Genomic DNA, 14,251 nt, shown 5'->3' with positions numbered 1-14,251 from the left:
AATTTCCACTCACCTCTGCAGCTCCATGCTTTTACAATACAATCAGTGATCATTTATATTTTACCTTTCCCCATCTTAGCATAGATTGCTCATTGGCAGAATGATCAGATAACAGCCTATGTTGAGCAGAGCTGTAGTATAATAAACATACACATGCGATCCATATCCTGAAGGCTATACTATCTGTCCTTTAGATCTATCCCCTACATAGTGCCAATACCATCCCAGTTGGAGACAAGACAGTTGGCCAATGGTCTCCTTACAATCAGATTGTATCATGTATGGCCACCTTTGTACAGATAAAACTAGTCAACTTTATGGCACCAAAAGCATAACAGCACCCCTAAATGCAGAAACCTTGCAAAAAAAAAAAAAATACACCCAAAGACTAGACTTAATAGGAGAACCCCCCCCATGAACAATACATATAAAACCATATAGACCCTTGCACTACATGGCTGATGGTAGGTGGTAGAGTAATCAGGGGGCCATGGTTCAGACTGATACACACCTATTCTGTAATGCAGCAAGCCAATGCATTATGGGAGATTATCTACAGGAAGTGATGAAGCAAAAATACATTTTTTAAGAGACCAAAATAGACAGATAAGCCCATTTGGTTGGCTGTGACAGAATATAGAAGAGGAAAAACCCTGCCTGTCCAAGTGCCATTTCCATAAATTAAGGTTTAACCCATCAACATTGCATTATGGTTTCTCCCCCCCCCCCCCCCCCCCCCCCCATTGACAAACCCCCCCCCACACCCAGAAGGAAAAAGTCAACCACCAAATAGATGTTTAAGAGAATTTATTGGTGGCAAAGAGTTCAGCCATAGGTTGAAGGTTGTGCCAATGAACTCTTCCACAAGGAAAAGACAACCCATCCTGTGTAGGTTTATACCACTGGACCTCAATATCAGTGAATTTATACAGGAGAACATGTCAATAGCATGATATCCAGCATAGAAAATAAAAATGGTTTGTCCCAATTGAGTGCAAGGTATTTGGCAGAGCTTTTGAGCCAACTCTCGTCCATGCTCATCTTTGGCCTCACACTACCCGACCATTTAGAAGGGGGCTATTCTCTCCACTTGCAGATCGCCCAAGGGCATTTTGAATGAAGAGCCAGAGAGATGGCCGATCAGGAAACCAGTTACCAGTTGTATGGCCACTTCTGATTGGAGTGTATGCCTTCACATGCCTAAGTTGGAAAAGAAATAAAAGTGAGTGTCTTGAGTAATATCCAGCTCATGGAAATGTGCAGGTTACAGAGACAAGTGCATACCTGTAAGTGTAAGCTACAGTAGCTACTGCAAGAGCAGCCAGGAGAATGCCAACTGTAACAGCAATTCCATTCACTGAAGCTGCTGCACCTGTGGAAGGAACAGTAGGATTCAAGATTAGACCTAAAAGATGTGTCAGGTAATGCCTCCCTGCACAATTCTGTAGCCCAATGAGAATTGCCAACCAAGTCATTGGTATGGGGGTTGGGACTTTAAAACAACTACTGGACCAGTTCAGGAGTTACTCTGGTTATTGTATTGGGCCAAATCATGATGCATATGCAACACTTGACTCAAGCACCAAAATTGGTTATAATGCCCCATTACTAGATTGGAATGCAACAAATTCAAAAATGCTGTCAGTTTGCATCTTAAAAAAACAGATGCAATCAAGACCAACTCTTTTGGCACACAATAAGACCCTGGTCCAGAAAGCTTTTGAAAGAATGTCTTGCATGCCATTCTAAAGTGGCACAGCCTACACAGGTACATTAAAGTTATCATGCAAGACACTTTCACAAATCTGTCAATGCCAGTCTTACATATTTCAGGATAGGTCTTCTGGGTTGTGCAAATCAAGAAACAGGGATGATGAAAGATCACCAAGCTGACCCACATGGTCAGTTGCTTGGAACAGTTTGGACTGTGCAGGGACCAACAGCTTCTAGTTAAGCTGATAACTGAGTTAACATGTTTAGAGCCACATGTCATTCATGGCAAGCAGCTTGCCTTTGCACTGTAGCGTTGTATAGGGATCACAAATTGTTAGACAGAACACATTACAGATGATAGTCACATAAGCTCATACTGCTACCTACCTGCTGAAACACTAACTTGAGTGCTGGCAACTGCCAAGCTAACATCATCAGCCAATGACACATTAACACAGAAGACCCCCGTTTCATTGAAGACCTGACGCAGGACCAGCTGACAGTCAGAAGAGGGTTCCACTGGGCTGCATACCATCTGCTGTGGATTATTACAGTCAGGGCCAGATATTACAGTGCATGCTTCTCTTGGTACACTAAAGAAAAAAAAAAAAAAAAAAAAGCGTTAGCTGCAGTTCAGATTCACAAATCTTCAGTTACTACAGGTGCCTGACTCAATATATGTGCTAAAGTACCATCAGTAGAACCAACAGATTCTTTTAAAAATGCTGAAACACTTTCATTAGTTCTACGACAAGTTTATACTACCAAAGTATGAATGCTATTGATTTACCTATAGCAGAACTGCAGATTAAGCCCTTGCATCTCATACTGGTAGTACCACATCCCCTGAACTTTCTGCACCCTTACCTTCCTTGACATGTGATTGTAAGGTCCACTGTATTCTCAAGCCCTGCTGATACAACTGGCTCCACTTGCACAATTTGTACACTTTCAATGCCCGCTATGACGAGAGAAAAGCATTAGAACACACAAACAAACAAACAAAAAAAAAAAAAAAGTCTTGCATTAAAGAGACTTACAGACAATATCCAGGTCAGCTGCAAATGTTCCATAACGATAAAGCAAACATCCTCCAATGGGTCCTTCTGGTGCCTGTCGCTTGGCCAGCAGCAACACTTCACCATTTGCCTCAGTGACCGTTACAATTTCATTTGCCACAGCTGTAAAATAAAACAGAGCAAACATTTATGAAATTTGGCAGAACCTTTACGCTGCAAGGGGACACTTGTCTGTAGGTAAAAAACAAAACAAAAAAACTACAGATAACATTCCAGCACTAAACCCTTGTTTGTAGTCATCTTCCCCATACAACCATGGGTATTCGACTTCCTGTGTAGCAATCTGGCCATCACTTGGCAGCTTGAAATAGAAGTATCTGACCTATGGATACTACACGTCTCAGCAACAGAAAAATCTTACAGGATGACAAGATTTGTACCTTTGGAGACACCTACCTTGTGTAGGTACAGCACTAGCTACATCCTGGGCAGCCTCAGTAGCTGGTGCAGCATCTGTGCCCTCAGCAACTTGGGTTGCATTTACGTCAAGCTGATCTGGAGCATTGTCTAATGGCACATCTTCTATCACAGATTCTTCACTTGGAATTACATCCTGGGTAGCCTCAGTAGCATCTGTGCCCTCAGCAACTTGGGTTGCATTTACGTCAAGCTGATCTGGAGCATTGTCTAATGGCACATCTTCGGTCACAGATTCTTCACTTGGAATTACATCCTGGGTAGCCTCTGTGCCCACTGCTTCTGGTTGGGTTACAGCTACTACAGCCTGGTTAGCAGCAGCCTCTTCTGCAGCCACAATTGCTGTTGCAGCTACCACCTCATCTTCTGGCAAGGCTTGCTCATTTTCAGGAACAGCAGTTGCAATCACAGGGTCTTCTGGTTCCACATTAACCTCTTCATTTAGGGAAGCAACAGTCACCAAGGAATTAGCATCTGTGTCCAACAGTGTTGAGTTACTTGGAACTGCAGCAGTACTGGGTGCAACTGTAGAGAAAAAAAAATAAAGAGGGTTTACCCATTTAGCTTCTGCACCTGTATACCGCTTATGGGTCAAAACAAAATTTACATTTTATGTCCAAAAGAATAGCCATTAACTAAGATAGATAACGGTTTCAGGAAGATTTGCTCATTGAAATTGCTCCTCTATTGATATTTGAGGGGAGGCCAATACTAAATTGCTGCCACGAGAGCTATGGGATCTCAGTTGGTTCACAAGAGGGGGGGGGGGGGGAATTAAAAAGATTTTTTACACACATCTCCAACCAAGAGGGATTGCTGCACTTAAAATTTGAAGAAAATTAAATCATAACAATAGCACAAAGCTGTCTATATAAAAAAAAAAAAAAAAAAAAAAAAAAAAAAAAAAAACCACACTACTGCTATGTGTATAACTCAATTTCTCAGTGTAAAACACATTGCATACATCAGTTCAATTACATGCAAGAGATGCATCTCGCTTGCCAAGTTGTTTCTCATGCATGTAATGGATTTCCAGATGCTTGACAGATTTATATATTCAATGTTGTAGAACAGGGGTCTCAAACTGGCGGCCCTCCAGCTGTTGCTAAACTACAAGTCCCATGAGGCATTGCAAGGCTGACATTTACAAGCATGACTCCCACAAGCAGAGGCATGATGGGACTTGTAGTTTCTCAACAGCTGGAGGGCCGCCAGTTTGAGACCCCTGTTGTAGACTCTCAATGTTAACATTGAGACATTAAATGGTACTACAAAATGGCAGTAAAGTGCAGCAATCCCTCTTGGTTTTGTCGTATTCTCTATATGGCCATGCTGCACCTCATGGATTAGTAAAGATAATGGGGGGGGGGGGGGGGGGTGAGCAAGCTGTATTCAGAATGAAATTTGTAGTAGCGAATAATCAGTTACAATATGAGAGGAGGAGAAGCAGAATTGGAGAGAACAGGGCATACTAAATAAACAGTGTGCCTCAGTTTTGGCTTTATGCAATTGTTGACAATTCAGGTTTATTTTGACAATTTGAAATTAATGTGCTGTGTATAGACATTACAGGATACATAGAACTTAAGACAGATTTTTGCTAGTGATGTACAACTAAAATTCATAGAAGTGCTTCAGACGATAGGTCACGGAATACTGATACTGTTATACACATGTAGCACCGGCTCCTGAAGAGCACACACTATGTGTTTTTGAAATTAAAAAAGTTACACCTAAACTGCAGTTTGATGCCGAGGCCAAAATTTTGAATAATCATACCCAAACCAGTCTGGCTGGACTATAGGGTGTTCGGACTGGCCATAGTGGGCGCTGTCACTTCTGGCAGGCATGGAAACAGTCTGGTTGGGTGCTTTAAGGTTACTTGCGGAGTCAGCCCAGTGGGAGTGTCACTCTGTGCTTTTTGGGAGAGGGTACTTAAGATGCGGCTGTCACATGGTTCTGGTCCAGAAGTATGTTCTGACTCACTGGTCCTCCTGACCAGCCCCCAGGACACCTATGGCCTGGGGTGCAGATCCACCCGACTGTTTCGGGGCTGACTGGCCTGAGTCAAGGAAACGAAAGCAAGGATTTAAAGTTGATCCGGTGCCATCTCAGGTTAAGAAGAGGCCCAGCAAATTTGTAGTTATGCAGGGGAGGACTCTTCAGAAGAACGCCATGCAAGGGTTGGCTTCCTAGCAAGAGCCTGGTAAAGCTGAAGGACCTAAGGGAATTCAATCTCGTGTGGTCCTTTCTAGTTTCCTGTTCTACAATAGTCTGTGGAAGAGACTTGTTCCTGACTGAAGAACCCTGTTGGCCACTGGGCCTGGTGAGAGGACTATCCAACTAGGGTGAGGATCCAGCTGTGAATGGCTATTCTCTGGATTTTACGCAAAGAGGACGTTTTTATTACCAACGTTAACACCAAGTACCTGGACTTTTCACCCAAACCCTCTGATCCTATACTGAGAGACTAAGTTTTTGCAAATAAAAATCCCTTTTAGCGGATCAGTCATCAGTCTATAGTTTCTGGGCATCCATCACAGGAAACCCCTAGATGTGAATTAAGGTGAAGAAGGTAACAGTAAGCCCATTAAAACCAGCCGCTCCTTCAGGAGTCAGTGCTACATACACTAAACTAATGGGCCTGCAAAACGTTATCCCTTAAGTAGTTTTGTATTCCTGATCAAGACTCAATGCCAAAAGCTTCGCTTTCCTTAGCATAATGGCAGCTATAAGCTAGATGCTTTGGATGACGTATAATATGTACATGTACAGGGGTAGGCAACCTCAGCCCTCCAGCTGTGGAGCAACCAAGTCCCATGAGATATTGCAAGACCCAATCACAGGCATGTTGGGATTTGTGTTTTCACCACAGCTGGAGTGCAGAGGAACACATTTACGAAACTAGAACTTACCAGTTTGCCCACCAGCTGTGGTTATGGCAGCTGCTCCTGTTGAAGGCTCTGGAGGTTGAGCTGTAGAACCCACCACCTGTGCAGTTGTTAACACAGCAACAGTACCACCACATGGAGTGATTGGAATGGCAGCCTGCACAACAACTTTTGCATTGAATACACCAGGTGTAATGTATGTATGGGTGACTGCTGTGTTTCGGGTGATAAATGTGCCACTCTGATCTCCAAAATCCCAGGAGAAGGAGATATCAGCTGCTTGAAGATAGTTGCTTGGGTCATGAACTGCTAGAGAGAAGGACACAGCTCTATTTTGAATAAAGCGCTGGTCCTCCTGGTCCAGGTCAAGAACTTGGGATATGGATACAGAAACTGGTATCTGATCTGCATGGGAGAAAAAAAAAATATATATAAAAATTTACACACAAGATGAAAGCTTTGTACCCTATTGTACAAGAACATGCATTTTACTGAAAAAAAATAAGTTTGGCACTACACAGTTAACAGGATTCACCAGAGCAGTCTGGTCCAAGTCTACCATATAGTGGATGCTGCGCTACCAGGTAATGTTCTGATGTTATCCCATAATTCATTCTGAATACTTCATTACTGGGATATACAGTAGGTGTCTTAGAGGTTTAAGTCTGAGGAAAGCCCAAAAAAATAAAAAAAATAAAAGTCTACAGCCACATGACAGTACTTGGATTGACAGACATTGGGAAACAGCCCAAGTCCATAGTTGCCAACTGTCCTGAATTTCCCAGGACATTCTCAGGATTAGGATACCCCCCCCCCCCCCATTTAATTTTGTCCCAGGAAATTCGGTTAGTCACAGTTTTTCACCGCCGGCCCCTAGAGGTCCGCAGCCAGTGGAGACAATGTCTTGGCTGGCCGCCATTTTAAAGACCAGAAGCTGGTATACAGTAGAGATGCTGCGGCGCCGCCCACCCCGCTGCCAGTGTCTGAAGTGTATGGAAAGGGGCGGAGCTGCAGCTCAATCTGTCTGCGCGGCAATTACGGCATCTGGAGGGGCTCTGCTGATGGAGACAGATGTGAGGAAGGCTGGTCTGATGGGGCACCTTATGGCAGGCAGCAACATGGCTAGTGACACGTTCATGGCTTTCACCGATTCTGCATTATGGCGAGTTGAATGATTTTATATTACAATGTAATAGAAATAATGCACTTCAATAAGCCCGACACCATAACAATCATGGCGCTAGGATGATTGAAGCACTAACACCAGGTATTTGGAGTATCTTTATCTGCTGATTGTCAAACTCTGGAAAATATCGATATTGTGGTGTAGGACGTGGGCCTGCTGTCCCTCCATCCCCTCTTGCATTCATCTCAGACTAACCACACACATGCGCGCCCCACCCCCCCCCCCCCCCCCTACCTATTATAATACAACTCAGCCTACATCCAAAAAAAAAAAAAAAAAAGTGGGCACTTTAAACCAGATACTAAGGCAATGGTGAATTTGGAGTTTTCTACTTTTGTAGATGTACCCCAATTACCCTCCACAAGCAAACAAAGGTCTGATATCCTCAATAATGCAGGCTTTTAAGTCAAGCCCCTTCTCCCTGCCCATTAGGAAAATTAGTGGACAGCTCACATGATCAACATGTCTGCCACACCAACAATAAATGCAACACTACTGGATTTAAAAATCATTTTTTAAAGTTTGAAATGCAGGGCAAATGTGCAACCATTGTGAAGGCAGAGTAGGTAAAAAAGTAGAAATTGTACTTACCTGTGATTACAAACTGAGAGGAAGTGCTGCCAATGGGTATAAACTTTTGTCTTCCACGATAATGGTACACAACCACTTCCATCGTGTATGAGCCAAGGGGAATACCATCTGTATCTATGGTTAGATTGGAGGAAGGGCCATCTACTACCTGCCAGTACTTTCCTGTAGGGTGGAAAAAAAAAAAAAAAAAAACAAATATATATAATATATAGTACACCAAGCATTTAAACTTGAATAGGAGAGGGGGGAAGAGTATAACTACAGTTTCTAACCCCATGCTTGCCAAACATAGACAAACTTGCTGCGCCTTTTCTCAGAATCATGTGGAAAAGGACTGCCATCTGGAAATTTACACTCAGAACCTTCTGTCCCCTCATCAGAATAAACGGGAGCCCAGGTACCTGTTAGAAAAGGAGAGAGACTAGTTAAGCAAGAGGGGGAAAATAAAGTGCTACAAATTTGTTTTTTTATCCCGGGAACAAGGTTTGTCCTCGGGTTTTTAGTACCATGGATAGAATTCAACCAGATATGAAAAGCCATATAATTCCTTTCTAACCCCCAGGCATGTGGACCCACCCTTCTTAAATTGCCAAACATTTTACAAATTGTGTTCAGACTGCATTCTGAAGCTTGCATCACACACACCACACACACTTTGATTCTGTACTTGCCAAATACTGCAGAAGTCTCCCTCCACCAAGTCTGGCTGCAGCCATTTTAACTGAGGGCAGCTGCAGCCTGTTCTCTTCCTGAATTTACACAGAGGCACAGCTCATGCCCTTTCCTGGCAAGCTCACAGGAGAAATCTGTGCATGTCATAAGCCCAGGCTTTTTTTAACCAGACAAGAAATGGGCTGTATTTTTTCTGGCCAGTAAACAAACTCATACTTTAACCACTTCAATACAGGGCACTTTCGCCCCCTTCCTTCCCAGCCCAATTTTCATCGCTCTAGCGCTTTCAATGACAATTGCGCGGTCATGCTACACTGTACCCAAATGAAATTTTTATCATTTTGTTTGCACAAATAGAGCTTTATTTTGGTGGCATTTATTCACGACTCAGTTTTTTTAATTTTTTGCGATATAAGCGCAAAAAAAGCGGAAATTTTGAAAAAAAAAAAAATATATATTTTTTTTTTATTTTAAAAGAAATCCAATAAAATCAAATTGTCATAAATTTAAGCCAAAATTTATTCTGCTACATGTTTTTGGTAAAAAAAAAAATTCCGTTAAGTGTATAATTGGTTTGTGCGATCATGGACATATGTATGCAAATGATCATGTACATATGTGTGCAGATAATCATTGGAACATGTGATTTTAGTGGGACATATTTTTATTATTATTTGGGGACAGTGTTTATACTGTGTGTTGTGCGTTTACACTAGACTGGTGATCAGTGAGTAAAAAGCTGTAAAAACAGCTCATACTCACTGATCAGCCGGCTACAGCGATGTGCTCTCCTCAGCAATGACTTCTGTGTGAGGAGAGGAGGAGCCGATTGCCTAGCAACCGGCTGTTTGCTTACATCACATGACGGCTGTGATTGGCCACGGCCGTCATGTGATCAGGAGGCCCAATCACAGAGCCCTCCTGCCGATCTGAGATGCGCCGTGTCCGGGTGACACGAGCACATCGGGATCGCACTGCTGCGCGGGCACGATCCCGCTCCTTCTGAAGGACGTTCCTGAACGTCCTATCAGAAGTAGACGGCTCCCACCCGGCCGTATATGTGCATTAGCCGGGTGGGAAGTGGTTAAAAACCCTCAATTCTGGATACAATTAGGTTGGGAATATATTCTTGAGCTCAAGACAAATCTAAGGCTACCATTAATTGTACCTGATCATTTCCAGTAAAGTGAATCCCAAATAACTGCCACAGTGACATCTTTAAGATTTTAAGTCTGAAGAACTCACCTCAAGCTCCTGCCCCAGGTTTCCATAAAGTTAATTCTCAATTGAGCAGCCTGGTTTTGGCCAACAAGGTTTACAGTTTCTCTGTTCATGCCTCCACCGGGAAGTAATCAGCCATTTTGACAATTGTCAAAGCAAGTGGGAAAACCACATTTAAGGGGTCAGCGTAAGGAATGTATATTATCCAATTTTCTAGGACAGGAGGTGAAGAAAGTCATCCCAGCAGGAGATTGACATTTGTTTTAACCCTTTATGCTATAAAAAATACAAAGATTGAAGAGTTTACACAGCAGGAAACCAGAAAAGTATGGGCCTGATAATGCCAGATAGGCTGAATGTTTAGACTTTAAAGTGCCAAGTCAGGGACCCAGTTATGTAGATCAGGAATATCAGATCCTTAGGTACATACTTGCTCCAGGACAGCACAAATATTGAAGCCAAGAAGATTGGTATGGCAGTCAGGAAACTACCAATGGCAGTTCAGTTTCACTCATAACCAAATTCCTTAACTTTAACTCATAGGCTTCTGGTCTGACAGGTTATTTTGCTCATACTTACCATTGTCAGTGCGGTTTTGGTTCCAGACAACTTGTCCATCAGGTAGCACTGTCTGATTCTGTGGGAAGTTAATCTTGATGAAGAAGGTGGCTTTGGCACCAGTCAAGGTTGGTGCATCGTTTTGGACACTAAAGGTCACTTGACCTCCTGAAAAGGAAGCCATTTTTCTTTATTAGATAGGTTTACAAAGGAAATAGTTGCTACAAAAAAAAAAAAAAGAAAAAAAAAAAAAAAGAAAAAAAAAAAAAGTGATCACACCTACTGGACCATTGAGAGACTCTTGCCATGCCTACTTTCTTTTCATTGTTAATGGTCAACCATGATCAGTGGTATAAATCTTACAATGAAGCAGAGAGCTTATAAGTCTGGATGTCTCACCTTTCCAGCAGTCTCTTTTCTGTGACTCGGTGCCTTTCCAGATTGGGTACATCTGACTGTTCCATGCCCTGAAGGGAGGGCGCTTATTACTCTGCAGCTCCGATTTGCCTTGCTGAACCCTACTCCGAGATCCTGCAAAAATATGCACAGTATTAAGAGCGCTGAACTGAATTTTAGCTCTAGATTTAAAGCAGGTGTATATTCAGATCTTCAAATTACACTTCTAGTTTGAGTCACATGCTAAAAACAAATTCCATTGATGTGGCATACTGTCTAACCCCACCCTTTCCATCAGACTTCTTGGTTTAACAAAGCCCCTGGAATCAGCATGTGATGTACATACTGGAGTCGTGCTGTGGGGCTCTAGGCAGAGCTGGGTCACGCGGCCATTCAATCCCTTTTGGAATTCTACATGTGACCCTCAGCTGAGGCATCTGACCTGATATCTGGGAACAGATTAGAGATGAGTGCTGCCGCCCACACCCCTTACTGCACCCTCAAACCAGGCATTTTTTTTAACCAAAAAGATACTTCTCATTGTTTATGAAGGGTGACCAGTCTAAACAATAAGGTCCATGGGCCCACTGGATAAGAATGTTACCCATATTATAGCAGTTCACAAACTCCCCATCCAAACAAATTCTCTTTTTGCTTGCGATTAAACTGAAGGCCATACAACCCTGCAGTACTTAAGCTATGGATGTGATCACAAGGGAATTACATAGAGTTAGTATACCAGTGAGTTTATCACTTGTAAGTTTGCAGATCCTCTTCTGCCTAGAACAGTGATGGCGAACCTTGGCACCCCAGATGTCTTGGAACTACATTTCCCATGATGCTCATGCACTCTGCAGTGTAGCGGAGCATCATGGGAAATGTAGTTCCAAAACATCTGGGGTGCCAAGGTTCGCCATCACTGTCCTAGAACATCTAGATAGTACTGGTCCCTCCCTGATAGTGAGCCCATAGCAATCAAATGTCCGCTGTGACCATTGTTGATGCAGTGCAAGTTACACAGTACCATATGAAAGAAGTGGTACTGTGAGAACTTGGCTGCCACCACAGCCACGTGGCCTCTGAAAACACTACTCTGGCTGTAATTTTGATCCAGTCACTACATATGCAGTTGCAATGCAGAAGTTTTGACCTTGAAACCTGCATTCAGTGGGCTACACAAAATAGCGCGACTAGAAAGTCTGTAACTGCAATTTTAAGATCAGCAATGGCAGCTTCTCATTATCGGTTTTCTATCAATAAACCTGTCACTATGGCAGTTTTGCTTGCCATTTTATAAACAAGCAACTTTGTATATTATAGGAATACCTGCAGGCTGGTGGTAACAAAAGCAAGTTGTTAGTGCGTTAACCATTGGACACAAGGGCCAGGTGACTAAGGGTTTTGTCAAACCCTACTTTTATAGTCATAATTTACAGAGAAGCCTGAAACTATGTAGTTCAAATCTTGAATGGCTGCATGTAGGACATGTCTGGAATATCATTACTATGGAATTAAGCAAACTGCTAAATAGGTAGATACACATTCTCTCTCTCCCCCCCCCCCTATTTTATCATTCAAGTTTATTCCCATCCTGCAAACGCAGGGAAGGAGAGGGGCTAGTGTTATATGTACTAGCAGATTAACACCGAAGCCAAACTCCAGCCAATAATTTATAATCAGTTACAGCAAACTTCCCCCCTTTTGGGATCAAAATTTTAAATAAACTGACCATGTAGGCACCCTTGCTGTATTGAATGGTTATTCTGATCCCTGGAAACTAAGCCATCTGGAAGAGTGCCTTTAAACAAACACACCAAGACCCCATGCACTATTAGATTTTATGCAGATTTTCCAAAACCCATGTATGCAAGTGCTTGCCTCATTACATACAAATTGAAACTAAGGTTTCACTACATAGTTGAAGTTAAATCTAAAGGAAATTTAGACAAGTTATGTGATGTATGGCCACCCTTACTGGCAGGATCACTAGATGAAAATAGAAGAGAGCCCAAAATGCAAACACTGCACCTAAGAAATGTCAAGATGCAGTATAACATCCCTTTCACATTGCCGGCGCCAGTGGTAAAGCGCCGCTACTTATAGCAGCACTTTACCTTTTTGTGGTGCTTTTAACCCCTGCTAGTGACTAAAGGGTTAAAAGTGCCCACAATGTGCAACTGCTTTGCAGGCGCTGCCCATTGATTTCAATGGGCAGGTGCACTTTGTGTATACACTGCACCCAAGAGAAGCCGCTTGCAGGACTTTTGACGTCCTGCCAGTGCAGTGCCCCAGTGTGAAAGCACTCTGGCTTTCATATTGGGATTGCAGATGGGTTTTTTTGGTGCTATTTTTAGCACCAAAATGCCTCCAGTGTGAAAGGGGTCTTAGAGGTTTACACTTGGGTCAAAAAGTGAGCTTTAAGGGGGCATAGACACCACAGCTGTTTAAAAAAACAAAAACAAGTTTTAGATCTAGGCATTGATCAAAAAACAGTTTAGGTAGACTACCTAGATTTCCAATGTCTTACACACAATGATGATCATCTGACAGACGATAGTCTGTTGCATGCTAGTCTCATATCGAAAAGAAAGGTTACTAAATTTACAAAAAAATAAAAAAAAATCTTGCATGTCAGAATACAACTTAGGAAGTGATGTGTTGTATCATAATTTCCGAGCATGCGGTCACAACCTGTTTTTAGTCGACTACTCTACCAAATAAATGCAAATCATACAATCTGATGAGTGTTTTTTTTTTGCATTTGTCCCTTTGGATATTGTTGCATGAACTGTCATGATTAGCTCTCAAAAGCTGTGTACCAACGAGCAGATTATTATACAATTAGTTCAAAAAATGTTGTCATCTGATTTTCTAAACGTGTGTACCTACAATTAATCCTGTGTTAAATTAAAGTCAGACTGAAAAATACTAAAAATTAGTAAGCTGAACCTCATAGTTGACCACCTGCTGCCTTACTCCGTTTAATTCCTCCTGCTCTACAAAAAAGGGAAACCCAAGTTAAATTTATACCAGTCTTCTCAAATGCAGCAAACCTGCACAACACAAGGAACTCATTTAACAAAAAAAAAATATATAAAAAAAATTTGTAAAAGAAAAAATGCATCCATCTTAGTATATAGCTGCTGGAGGAAACCCTGGAGTGCTTGCAGATGCAAAAAGAAAATTGAGGGTGCCATACTTACTATTCTGAGCCTCTATTCCAGCACACAGCAGCCATAAAACAGCCAAATTCCAGACCCCTCTCATCATGTCTTGTTCAGTCATCCGTTTACTTCCCAACCAGGACTAAAGCGCAGTGGAAGAAATAATGAAGGTCCCTATTAAAACATCCAACAGGCACTTATTAGCATAGTCACACCTCTTCAGCGTGACATTACCAGAATTAATACATTCCTGATCATCTCACAAGCCACACTACGCACAGTGGACAGTTGACCCCCCCAGGCAATGTATTCCATGTGATTTTCTCCATAATCATGTGTAATACTTACATAAACCAAAAGACC

General features: G+C 42.3%; 1 protein-coding gene across 1 annotated transcript; it reads right to left on the bottom strand.

Moving 5' to 3' along the window:
- Positions 1–792: 792 nt before the first annotated feature.
- On the bottom strand, positions 793–14,082 carry PMEL (premelanosome protein). The gene is made up of 12 exons (XM_077483425.1): positions 13,928–14,082; positions 10,728–10,859; positions 10,350–10,496; positions 8,150–8,278; positions 7,878–8,039; positions 6,125–6,505; positions 3,189–3,734; positions 2,754–2,894; positions 2,581–2,674; positions 2,101–2,306; positions 1,285–1,372; positions 793–1,200 (listed from the first exon to the last, which is right to left on the bottom strand). The coding sequence occupies exons 1-12, from the start codon at positions 14,007–14,009 to the stop codon at positions 1,050–1,052; spliced, it is 2,259 nt and encodes a 752-aa protein (XP_077339551.1). The 5' UTR covers positions 14,010–14,082; the 3' UTR covers positions 793–1,049.
- Positions 14,083–14,251: the final 169 nt, after the last annotated feature.

This window comes from Lithobates pipiens, unplaced genomic scaffold (genome assembly GCF_037356315.1).
Source record: "Lithobates pipiens isolate NorthernLeopardFrog02 unplaced genomic scaffold, aLitPip1_a1.2 Scaffold_16, whole genome shotgun sequence".
Classification (NCBI taxonomy): domain Eukaryota; kingdom Metazoa; phylum Chordata; class Amphibia; order Anura; family Ranidae; genus Lithobates; species Lithobates pipiens.
Note: the sequence above shows the minus strand (reverse complement) of the source record. Positions and strands in the feature narration are given on the sequence as shown.

Coding starts and splice junctions, on each gene's coding strand:
- PMEL (XM_077483425.1), bottom strand. CDS start 14,009: ATGACTGAACAAGACATGATGAGAGGGGTCTGGAATTTGGCTGTTTTA. Junction 8,279..10,349: donor CCAAAACCGCACTGACAATG/GTAAGTATGAGC, acceptor CTTTTCTAACAG/GTACCTGGGCTCCCGTTTAT. Junction 1,373..2,100: donor TCAAGTTAGTGTTTCAGCAG/GTAGGTAGCAGT, acceptor TTCCTTCCACAG/GTGCAGCAGCTTCAGTGAAT.